The following is a 12549-nucleotide window of genomic DNA, read 5'->3' on the forward strand; positions in this document are numbered from 1 at the left end:
TGTGCATGACCCTGCCAGCCCTCTGCTCCACATGTGTGTGTGTGTGTGTGTGTGTGTGTGTGTGTGTGTGTGTGCCAACATGGGCGATGGGGAAAACGCGGAGAATGAGGAATAAAAAAGTATGGTAAAATGAATAAAGAAATAAATAAAATATACTCTTCATGCCCTCTTTGTAATAGTATAATGTAATATTGTACTATTCCTATATAACTATTCCTATATAACTGTAATAGTCTTAATGTAGTTTTTAGAGCTAAAGAGGACAGATTAAAAGTTAGTGCACACCTGTAATCTGTGATGCTCACAAAGCCAGAAATCTTGGTGTGATCATGAACTCTGACCTCAGTCTGAACAGCCACTACTTCAGTTTCATCTTTGTTGGGCTGAAGAGAGTTCTGGCACATCCAATGGTTGATGTGTCCAATACACTCACTCAGTGCTTGTATTGGACTGTAGTTCCCAAGTGAGAGAGGGATGCAGATTTGTGTGTCATCTGCATAGTTATGGCAGTTCATCTAGTTGTTTTCTAATGTAGATGTTAAAGAGAAGAGACCTCAGGATGGAGCCTTGAGGAACTCCACATGTAACTTGTAATGACACACTGACACAGAAATTCCTGTCTTCCAGGTAGGATTTGAGCCAACCTAGTGCTGTGCCAGAAATACCAACCCCGTTTTCCCAGTCGGACCAGTAATAAGTTGTGATCAACCATGTCAAAAGCAGCACTGAGATCAAGTAGAACTAAGACTGATGTCAGTGTTAAGACGGACATCATTGAAGACTTTAACAAGAACCGTCTCAGAGCTGGAATGAGGACAAAGATGGGAAGATGTCAAAAGCATTGCTTAGGGCCGAGAAGTTATTCAACTGTTGAAACACTTTTTTTTTCAACAATTTTAGCCAGAAATAGGAGTTTTGATATGGGTCTCAGTTCAGATTGTTACTTTTTGAGTTGCGGTTTGATAACAGCAGTTTTTCAGGCCTGTGGAAAGACTCCTGAAATGAGGAATGCATCAACAATCTGTAAACTCTCTGAAGCCAAACAGTCTGAATAATACCAGAGAAAGACTGTCTTGCCTTTCTCATTTCTGAGTTAGAAGGTGAAGTCAGTGATCATTTTGTTTCTTTATTTCTCAATATTGTGCCTGCTAAGTAGTTAAGCTCATCAAGAGATAAGAAAAAAGCAACTCAAATGGCTCTGAAACATGTTAATATCAAAATAATAATGACATTTAGATGTCATTATTACACAAACATCCTGTTTGTTGCTCACTGACAGCCTCTGTGTGACGGGACTGTGTTTGGATCTGCATGTAGCTTTGGAAACTGACGTCTGTTTTACCTGTTTTACTACCAAATGTGAACAGAGGCTTTAGTGCTGCACTTAAATAATAATCAGCAATGAGTATGAGTAAACTGCAGTGCCAAAGTGACTGTACATCAAATGCTGTGAGATTTACTGACCATCCTGTGTCATCATCCTCTGCCAGCTCTTCTACGTCCTCCTCCGGCCCCTCGGTGATGGCTGACGACAGCTTAGACTTGAAGCGATTGAGCAGAGCCATCGTCTGCCATGTCAAGCAACAATTAAACAATGTTAGCTTTTATACAATCAATCTGTTAGAAATTATGCATTTGAGTAAATTCGTTTTGAACCTGTTCTTCTCTGTTAGAGCCTTTTTTCACTTTTTTTTTTTTGAGCTCTTCGTACTTCTTTCTTCCCTCTAGGTACTCAGCAACAGCCTCGTTGGTTGGCTTTGTCTCTGCTTCAGAAAGATAAAACTGACATTAAACTGTAGTCTAGACACAAATCTTGATTCATGTCATGGATAGTTGTGACACAAAGAAATAGATAAGTAAATTACATTGTTTAACAAACATTCTTGAACAATTTTTAAACACATTTTAAAGCCCCACACATACAACCGTTGTTTAACCTTTATTTTATGGCTACACAACAAAGGGCAGTTCTCATTCACTGATTCTACTTTGTTTAGAAAACATAATGGCATCAACAGACGCAAAACAGGAGAAAGTAAAGAATCACAGAAATAATCAAAGAGCTGCTGTACGTCCTATGGTGTCAGGACTGTATGAAAAAGTGAAAACACCAAAAGATTAGTTCTTCTAAGCAATGTTAGATTGTAGCTAATTTTGTGCAAACTGTCAGAAAATGATCAACAATAAACAATATTTTACAGTGTAACATGGAAAGAGATTTCTACATCTCATGATCTACATGTGATATTTTTGTGAAAACGTTCAGAGTTTGAGGAAATCTCAGTAAAAGCTAGAAAACACTGATAGATGTGACCTTCATGCTTCCACTTTTTATGGTTTTCTGTCGATGGCACTTCATAACTTCGAGGATAATGTATGAAAAAATGTGTGAAAGTTGATCGAAAAGAAAAGATAAAAAACAGTTCAGATTTTTGTCAAAAATGAAAAAAATGAAAAATGTAGATTGTACAGAAATAAAGACTGAAAAGTAAGTCTCAAGCAAACAATCACTGATTGAAAAGTAGCAGAAGATCACACATGTTAATCTTGATGTTTTTACATTGTTTCATGTAAAGTTAAAAAGGCTGTTCACTTTCAGTTTTTTTAAGTCTGTGTGCACGGTGCATTCTGTGGGAATTTGAGAGAAAAGCATCAAATTTATAATAGTGAGAGACTACACTGGGTGGAAGATGACAACAATCCTTAAGTAAATAGTACTTGTTTCAAAAGCGTTGACCTTTTTTAAAACAGCTCAAAAGTTAGTTTGACATCATTAAATGTCAGCTGAACATTCTGTGGTAAAATTCATAAAACTTCAACTATGATTGTATAAAAATGATAAAAGATCTCAAAATTCCTGCTCAGTCATGTAACGTCCACCTCTCTGTGCCCATTTTAAAGTTTCAAGTTCTCAAGTTTTTTTTTTTTGTGAAATTTGTTCATGATGTGCAACATTCTTCTACTAAAATCAGAGCACTTTATCTAACTGACCTGCACTATTTGCATGTTTTATTTAAAGCTGTGCAACAAGATCAAAAACCTTTTTTTGAAGCAGAATAGTAATGAGGCTGCTTCAGTGCTTCAGTGGTACACCTAACAAAGAGGAGAGTGTGTTATCACGTGCATGGACACACACGACACTGCAGTGTTTTACTCAGTAATTCTCAGAAAGTGAATGTGTGAAATCTGTAAAAATTCATCATCATGAATGAGAGAAGCCACAATCAGCACGCTGACACGCAGACACACGGCCTGTGAGGTCACAGAATGGCAGACAGGGAAAACTGTCTGGTGGCTTGTGGAGACCTGTCCACAACAAAATGTGATGTCACTCACACACACACACACACACACACACACACACACACACACACACACACACACACAGGATTGTGTCACCTCACTGGACAAGTCCTGTCACTTCTAATTTAATGCTCTGACACATAAAGGTGCAACCAAATAAATTACGTCATAAAGTAAAGACCTGACTTTTGTTTTTATGAAGGTATGACCATTGCGTTAATGTGTTTATTTATCCATAAATAAACACTATCCTCTGCTATTTTATGAGCTATAAAATAGCAGAGGACTTGACTGTGGAGAGATGGCTCGTTGACAGAGATACACTAACGCAATCACAAAACAAAGCAAAAAATCTGAACTGAAACAGAATTCATGTCTGAGCCTCCAAACAAAGTCTCCTAAGAAAAAATATAAATGAAACAATGTTTAAATTTAAGTCACACAAAAGCATTTGACAGTCTAAAGTTCATATTATATTCATCACTCATTCTACTTGAAGAAGGTGCACCCTCTTTCAGTTCTGGGGTTTAAATTGTTTGGACATCTTAAAAACTAGAGAAACTATGTTTTCTGTGAGAATGCAGTGTGAATGCTGACTTCTGAATGACTTGGCTGAAATTAGTTAAATAAGCTGAAACAGAGTTGTTAAGGCTAAGAAGAAGCCGAACAGTAGCTAAAAGCCAAAAAGTAGCAAACTGCTAACTAAAACCTAAATTAGCATAAGGCTAGTTAAAAGTAGCAAAAGGCTAGCAACAAACTACAAACATTTGCATTAAACAATATGACTGCTACTTTAAGATACTTGTTTAATTAATTAACAGTGCAAATAGATCTCTTCTCAAGCAGCTTTTTAGTTATTGAAGCTTTGGAACTGACATAATAAAATATTGTCAGTAAACCATAAGAAAGATTTTAATGATAAAAATTGTATTTCACAATAAGCTACAACAGAATCATAAAAAACAGTCCAAACTACAACACTGAAAACGGAAACTGTTTTGAATATAACATTGTTGTGAGTAAAAAAACTAAACTGCAGTTTTTTTAGTGTTTGTGCGACTTAGTTTTCATGGTGTTTTATGATACTTAGGTGTAGGTCTAAAAGATAAAATATTTATAAAAAGTAAGTGGGAATATATTGGTATTCTGATAAAATGTATTTTACAGATGGAAGTTATAAATTTCCCTGTGAAGAATGATTTAGTCTGTTATCAGCTGTGATTTAAGGCTGCAATTGTGTCTTTTGAGGGGTTGTTTTTTCTGATGCTGTTAGGCTGAATGGTGCTGCACCAGAATAAAACCTGTTCCTACTTCTGGATCATCATTCTCACTCTAAATCCTGCCACAATAGGCTGCCGGTTGACACTGTATATATGTGTTGTTAGTCTATGCAAAAGCTAGCAGTAGTGTAAATGATTGAAGCAGTTTCATGAAATGGTCAAAATATGAGGTTCAACCTCCAAAATCCATGGTTACATCTTGCCCACAGAAATCAAGACCAATGATGAACTGCTCACCATGTGCAGGTCTTTCAGATATCAAGGCAGTATTGTGCCTAAAAATGAAAGGTTGGATGAGGAAATTGTACTCAGAATGAGAACAGCCAGTGCAACCCAGGAAAAACTGCCATATTCCAATTAGAGCAAAATGGAAAATCTATCAAGTAGCAGTTTAGTCTACATTACTATATGGTACAGACACATGGACCATGTACAAAGTAAAAGTGAAGAAACTACATGCCTATATGATGAGACAGCTCTAGCAAATTATGAATATATCATGGAAAGAAATTCTGCATCAGGCTGCTCTGACATCTATGATAGATTTGCTCATATAAATTAATCTGAGATGGCTGGACCACGTTAAGAGAATGAATTATGTGCAGTTGAAACCAGAAGTTTACATACACTATATAAGCAGACACGTGCATTTTTTTCACACTGTCTGACGTGAAATGTGAAAAAACTTTTTCCATTTTAGGTCAATTAGGATTTTCAAAATTATTTCTATTTGCTAAATGCCAGAATAATAAGATAATGTTTTTTAAGGCAATTTTTATTACTTTCTTCAAAAGTACCGAAACTTGGTGCAAGTTGTGTAAACAACAGAAGCGCTATGGACAACGTTGGCCCTGTGTTGTTGCTGTTTTTTAAACTTATGGGGATTCTCCTGAGACTTCAGGAAGAGAGGCGCAGAGGAAGAAATGCTCTGGATGCTGCGATTGTTGCACGGAGTAGGACAGCTGTTATCCACCGGAGATTTCAGGCTTTACAGCGCCTTTAGCTGGGGGACAGACGGCATAAACGCTGCAGGGTAAGCTAACGCTGTTGTTTATAGTCCTATTACTTTGCTACCTTTCCAAAATTGTCTATCGTTGTTTTCTTCGCTCTTCTTACGCTTCAATCTGGTCACACCCACGACCAATGAGTGAACAGGAGCTAAGCTTGCGTCACCCACGAAAGCAGGGCCAACCCGGCTGGCTCTACTCCAAAGCAGGGACCAAAAAAGCAGGGACCAGCCTCGAAAAAATGCAGGCGGAAACGCGTGCAAAGCAAACCGAGTACAGTGGAGCCGGGACCTTTAGAGCCGGTGGAAAAAGAGCATAAGTATATCCAGTGTGCCCTTGGTCTTCCTTACCAGAGGCCCAAACCACCTCAACTGGTTCCTCTTGATGTGGAAGAGCAGTGGCTGTACTCAGTGCCTCCCAGATAATCAAACTTCTCACCCTATCACAAAGGGAAAACCCAGCTACCTAGTAGAGAAAACTCATTTCGACCACCTGTATCCACGATCTTGTTCTTTCGGTTGGTTCATGACCATAGGTGAGGGTAGGAACATAGACCAACAGGTAAACAGAGAGCTTTGCCTTCCTTCCTTCTTCACCACAACGAACCGGTATAGAGTATGAAACACTGCGGAAGCTGCACCCTACAATCTGTTGATTTTCATGCTCCATTCTTCCCAACTCCTCCACTTAAGGCAGCATCTCACTCCCAACCTGGAGAGAGCAGGGAGAACTGAAGTCCACTCTAACAGATAAGATTCCTCTTTTTAACCCACTTCTTCTAGTCATTACAGGGACATTGTAATACTTTAGAGTAGATTGCTTGATTTAGTGATAAAAGACTCAAGTTACTTGTTGCAGGTTTGATTATTTACTACTAAAAACAGAGCTTCCCATATAACTTTGAATTACAATGTGCTACAATATGTCTTTCAGTAGGTGCAGCAAACATGTCATGTAGAACAGATATCTGATCAGATTTTGATGCCAAATCAAACTGCTCTTTCCATTAATACAGTGCTCCAGCTCTGATAAAAGCTGATGACTTTGTGTGACAAGTGTATCTGATAAGCACTGGGACTTCCTGGGACATCTTAAGGCAGACATATTCTGCGGCTTGGAACTGTCTTGATCCTTGGGAGTTTCTGTGCTACTTCAGGGGCAGCCTTTTATCATTATGATTTATGAGACCAACAAGTGATCTCCCTCCACCCCTCCCTCAGTCCACTCTGATACTCATCCTCCTCACTGTGGTCTGTAACATGCAGGATGCTGACTGATGATGCCCTGAGGTCCTACATGAGGAGCACACATCTTCCTGTCTATCAACAATAATTAGCTAATAACAATTAGAGACTTAGGAGTTCTTGATGGAATGCATATTGCTCACTGCCTTTCATGGCAGAGGTTTAGACCAAGATCATCTTGTGTTGAGAAATGACACAGTTCTAGCCATTTTGGTCAAACCATGAAAATAACATGACATATACTCTTATGCGATATTGCAATGTTTCAGAGTATGTGTTTTGATTGGCTTTAGACTACTACCACATCAAATTTTAGCTCAATATCTGTACAACTGACTGAGTTATAACCATTTTTGCATTGACTGATATCGATCAGCTGTAGTGGCCATCTTGAATTAAGTTGATTCCAAAAGTTTTTTTTTTCCAGATGTTCATCAAATGATGTACATCTATATCTACATTCGAAGTTTCTTTCTGAAAGCGTCATTAGAATCCATCCAGAGGTTCATGAGATATTTTGCTAACACACAACAGAGTTGATTCCAAAGGTAAATGCTAAATTTTGAAGCAAAGATTGCATGTAATGAATATCACTTGGAGTAAGTGTTGTGAATTACTCTCAGCTACAGTATTATCAAAATACCTGTAAAATTGCTTAAATTAAAGCCATTTTTGTGTTTTCTAAATTGAGTTGGTGGTTTAGAATTGAGAATGCTTTCTGGATGGGAAGTGAAACATTTTCAGCTACAGAAGTCCAGTTGTTTGTTTTTTCATACTTTGAATCTGCCTCTAGTAGTTGTGCTTGTGGGTGTAGGAGACGAAACAGGCTTGTGCTGCTCTGTCTACCATTTTTACATACTGCCTGTCAATATGGCAGAGGTCTGTAGTAGAATATGATGTATGCACAATGAGTGCACAGTAAGAGCGCATGCAAATTGGGTGGTGATGCATGAAGACAGACAGGTTGACTATCTAATTCTTAATTTTGGCACAAAACATGGTATTGGCTGAGGCTTTTACTGTGACTGAAACAAATTTATTTTTCCTGTTTAGTTCACTCTAATTTAAGAAAACTAGAGGTTTACTGATGGGACATTTTCTATGGACAATGCTGACCTTTAGAAATCAGGGCAGCCGACGGCCAATATACAACACTGATTTTCTTTTTGGCCAATATGTATTGTTTATTTAGCAGAATATAATAATAAATGTTTAACTTAAATCAATTTATACTTAACAACCCTTAGAATAACTTGTATATTTGAAAATAACATAAAAAAGAACATTCTTACTTAAAAAGACTTAATTATAGGCTACAGTAAGCTGGTTGTAGCAGCTGCTGCTGCATCTTTAGCTTCCTTCTTGATAATTAGTTAAGTAGGCTTAGACATGGCAGATTGCAGATTTTTTTTTCTTTTAAAATAGCCAATATTGGCCAATTAAAATCAACTATTTTTACGCATAATTCGTCTATCACCAATTAATACCTATTGGGTTGTGTAGCCGTAGTTAATATACATTATAACAAATTTTCTTTTAAAACAGATTGCTCACTGCAGCTTTAATTTGAAGCCCTTTTTAAATTTTTGGACTTCCAGAAGCCACTCATTCTAGTTACATATTTACACACTGTTAAAAATTACAAAGATTATTTGCATTTTAATCTATACTGATTAATGGGTTTTATTTTTAGTAATGGTCACACGAAGTAAAATGATAAATACATTTGATTAGTTTCATATTCCACAGATTACCATTTTAATCTGTGGAATATCATATTACATGAATGCAGAGACATCAAATTAATTTTCACAGGTGTGCAAACAAAGCAGGTGAGGTAAAACAAACTAGAGCCCTGGAAAGGAGGTGCACTTACGAGAAATATTAAAATATTTGTTGAGTGATAGAAATTTTGACTGACACATGAACTATAACTAGTAGTTGCAGCCCTACTCAGAAGTGTGTTGGAGATTAGTCTCAGCTACTACCACACCAGCTTTTAGGTCAAAAACTATAAAATTAATGAAACTCTAGCCCCTTTTCTGTTTTTAAGGTAGGTTGGCTTTGGCAGCCATCCTGAATTGGATTGGCTACAAAAATTAATCACACGGGCAAAAACATTATCATCTGCCTTCGCCTTTTGGCAGGGGGCAATAATTAAACAACAAAGTATTTATCCAGGAAAATTATCCATTTGTGTCCTGTGTAAACAATAAAACTAGTTACTACAAACCTATTAAGCGTCATCTTCACATAATATCTTCATCACTATGATTGGTATTTTCAATATAATTTTGCTAAAGAACATTCTAAGCGTTCTTTGGCTAAAGCTTTTAAACTAGTAACTCTGCTTTTCTCTATCATATAGAAATATTTTGGGGTTTAGACAGCAGGTCACACACTTCAGCTGTCCAACAATCCGTTCATCTTCATCCTATTGTCCCTGGTCGGGATGCAAAGGCAGCATGTCTAGAAGGAAAACTCAGACATCCCTCTCCCCAGCAGCACTCTCCAGCTCCTCGTGGGAGATCCCAATGCATTCCCAGGCAAGAGGGGATACAGTATATGATACCTCAAGAGTTCTGGGTCTGCCCTGAGATCGCTTCCTAGTAGGACATGCCTGAAAAAACCTTCATAGAGAGGCACCCATCAGATGCCCGAACCACCTCGGCTGACTCTTTTCTATGTGGAAGAGCAGTGGCTCTACTACAAGTTGATCGGCTGAGGAGTGATTGCTCTAAAGTTGGAAGACACTTACCAGTGCTCCTTTTTTAAACATGGGTACCACCACCCTGGTCTGTCACTCTGCAGGCATTGTTCCTGTTATCAATGTGACACTGAAAAGGCATGTCAGCCATGGTAACCTCCCAATGTCCAGAGTCTTCAACATCTAAGGGTAAATCTCATCTACTCCTGGCATCTTGCTGCCAATGAGCTTTATAACTAGCTTGGTGACCTCTGTCATGGCAATGGATTTGTCTTTCTAAAAATCTTCCAACTCTGCCTCCTCAAAGGTGGACATGGTGACTGGATGAAGGAGTTTTCCTTCCATCATTTAACAATATCCCCAGTCCAAAGCTATCATTCTGGAGCGTCTACTAACTCTAAATCGGCTCTCGCTGTTCTGTATGTTTTCAACAAAAAAACATGCACATCAATGTTCAAAATAAAGGCAGGTGCCCAACTACATATGGCAAAATGAGAAAAAAAAGGGCTTTTACACAACAGGACTTCACATATTCTGATAAAGAGCTCCACTTAAAATGTCACCTGGTGCCAATAAATGATCCAAAAGTGAAGTCCTGCAGTGTGCAGCCCCTCTTCTGATTTTGCCATCAGAAATATTAAATGCAATTATTTTCAGACTTTTTATAGACTATTGTGTGCTTGTCGCTACACTGACCAGTTTTCAAAAGGCAAAGTAAAAATAAAAGTCATTTAAAAGTAAAAATTGAGTCATGATGGTGTCGATATGAGCACTAAAATTAGTGCAACATTTTTGTCTGAGCAGCTTTTCCAGGTGCCACGATGTCCATATGTGGCAGAGCAGACATTAAGGATTTACAGAATTTGAGCAGACATCAGTCTCCCCTGCAGTGGTCATTGGCCCAAGATGTCTACAAATTCCATCTAATGGGATTAACGTTCTTCTAAAACAGAAATGTAATGAAACCCTACTAATATTAACTACTGCCTCTGGCTAAGCTGCCAGAAACACATAAAAAGAACTTTATTAGGGTTTAAATATCCTTGTAAGATAATGGAGAAGTCTAGGCTAGTTGCCACTTGGTATAAGAATGCACGACTGTTGCAACGTTAAAACCTAAGTGTAATTATTGGAGAAAGTCTTTTCCTGAATATAAGTAAAAACAAATCAACTCTATTAAGACATCTTGAACAAACAACAAATTTGAGAAAAGACACTTTTAGGTAATAACATTAAATTAAAGGTCTATCATTCGCTGAACTAAATCATATGATGATTGTAAATGTCATCATGCACAATTTCATGTGATACTGGGAGATCTGACGAGACCTGTTAGTGCTCAGGAAATGTGTTGAAGATGACTCTCAGCTATTACCACACTGTATTTTAGTCCAATATCTGTAAAACGGACAAAGTTAAAACCATTTTTGTGCTGGCTAAGGTTAATTAGCTGTGGCAGCCATCTTAAATTGAGTTGACTTCAGATGGTAATCAGTTGTAGACATACATCCAATGATTAATTTCTGACAGATTCACTGAAATTCAGTTTAAATCAGTTTATTTATGTAGCGCCAAGTCACAACAACAACAACAAGTTGTCTCAAGGCACTGTACATAAACATTCACATACATTATAAAAGCCAGTTAGTAAATGTTATCTACAGAAGCCAGCAGATTGAGTTGAATCTTCACTTACTGTAGTTGCAGTCTCCCATCCTAAACAGCACACTGATGACAGTGGAAAGGAAAAAACTCCCTTCATCCATCATCCACTGAAATCCATCCAGTGGTTCATAAGATATTTTCCTAACAGACAGATTAAGCTGATGCTAATAGTTAAAGCCAAAGTTTTAAGCAATGAAGTCAGGGTTTCCCCCAGTGTATTATAAGCCTGGCGAGCCGCCAGGCTAAGCTTATTGTAAAATTTGTCGTTTTTTTCACCCACACCTCCACCGCGAGGTCACCGCTTGTTGATCACCGGTGCGAGCACCAAAGTGACACAATCGCGCTGTCCCCGCCCCTGCGTGAAGGCCTGCATGGTGCTGCGTCGAGTGGTCGTGCACATCCCAATTTTGGTAACCTCGGGCGCGGCTCCTGCAACGCGATCTTTTCAAAATGGACAATTTTAAGGCTCTAGCGGAGCTGGTATACCTGTATCAGCATTTCTATGATCCCTCTATGAGAGATCACAAAGATAATCAAACGGTTCAAAACTCACGGAAGGAGGTTACTGCTGCAGCCGATAAAAGGAGGGTTTATAGACCACAGAGGTTAGTTGAGCCGAAATTCAGTGGGTGGCTTTACAAGACTGAATATGGTAAGCATGTTTTGTACTTAGTGAAAATATTATCCTTGTTTAACAGTAAAATGATGCTATTAAATTCAGCATTAGATGTTTTGTTGTTCCATGTAGTGATCCAACATGCAGCCTGTGCCACAAAAAGCACAGTACAGTACAGCATCTGTCTGTTTTTCAGAGTTCTCTGTTGTTATTCATTGGCCTGGAAGTGAGACGTGTGTTGGTGCTTTGTTTGCACTTTTTCATTTATGTTCATTTAATTTATTTGTGACTTAAATTAGGATTCAAATTAGGTGCAAACAATTTGTATTTATTTTAATTGTATTTTTGTTTAAAACAATATTTCAAAAGTGTCTTTTTGTAAAACTAGTTGCGTAAATATTTGAGACAAATATCTTACAATAAAAAACAAAAACAACTGGACTTCTATTCTGTAGTTTAAGACGTTTTGCTTCTCATCCGAGGAGCTTTCTCAATTCAGAAATAGAGAGTGTGGAGTTGAGCTTTTAAAGCTGAGATGTGATGTAAGCTGGATAGTTTGCAGATTGTTCTCACTCTCCTAACAATGGAGGCTCATTAGGGTCCTTGTTTGTCTGACTCACTGATGGGCCACTCTGTTGATTGGAGTGAAACTGACTGGGGATCAGGCCTAAAGCTCCATTATATGTTTTTGAAAGCTGAAATCTGAGACCTCCTCCTCTGTTTAATG

The 12549-nt window shown here is 38.0% G+C and overlaps 1 protein-coding gene across 2 annotated transcripts in view; it reads right to left on the reverse strand.

Moving 5' to 3' along the window:
• The window catches only part of cwc27 (CWC27 spliceosome associated cyclophilin), a 63534-nt gene that overhangs the window by 9804 nt on the left and 41181 nt on the right, over positions 1–12549 (reverse strand). The window contains exons 12-13 of one of the 2 annotated variants that reach the window (XM_017431192.3): positions 1657–1763; positions 1465–1568 (exon numbers count right to left, since the gene is read on the reverse strand). In XM_017431192.3, coding sequence (XP_017286681.1) covers positions 1465–1568; positions 1657–1763 — 211 coding nt within the window. Of the gene's footprint in view, positions 1–1464; positions 1569–1656; positions 1767–12549 lie in introns of both variants that reach the window. The other variant, XM_017431191.3, reaches the window with a different exon arrangement.

Source organism: Kryptolebias marmoratus, linkage group LG14 (genome assembly GCF_001649575.2).
Source record: "Kryptolebias marmoratus isolate JLee-2015 linkage group LG14, ASM164957v2, whole genome shotgun sequence".
Classification (NCBI taxonomy): Eukaryota; Metazoa; Chordata; class Actinopteri; order Cyprinodontiformes; family Rivulidae; genus Kryptolebias; species Kryptolebias marmoratus.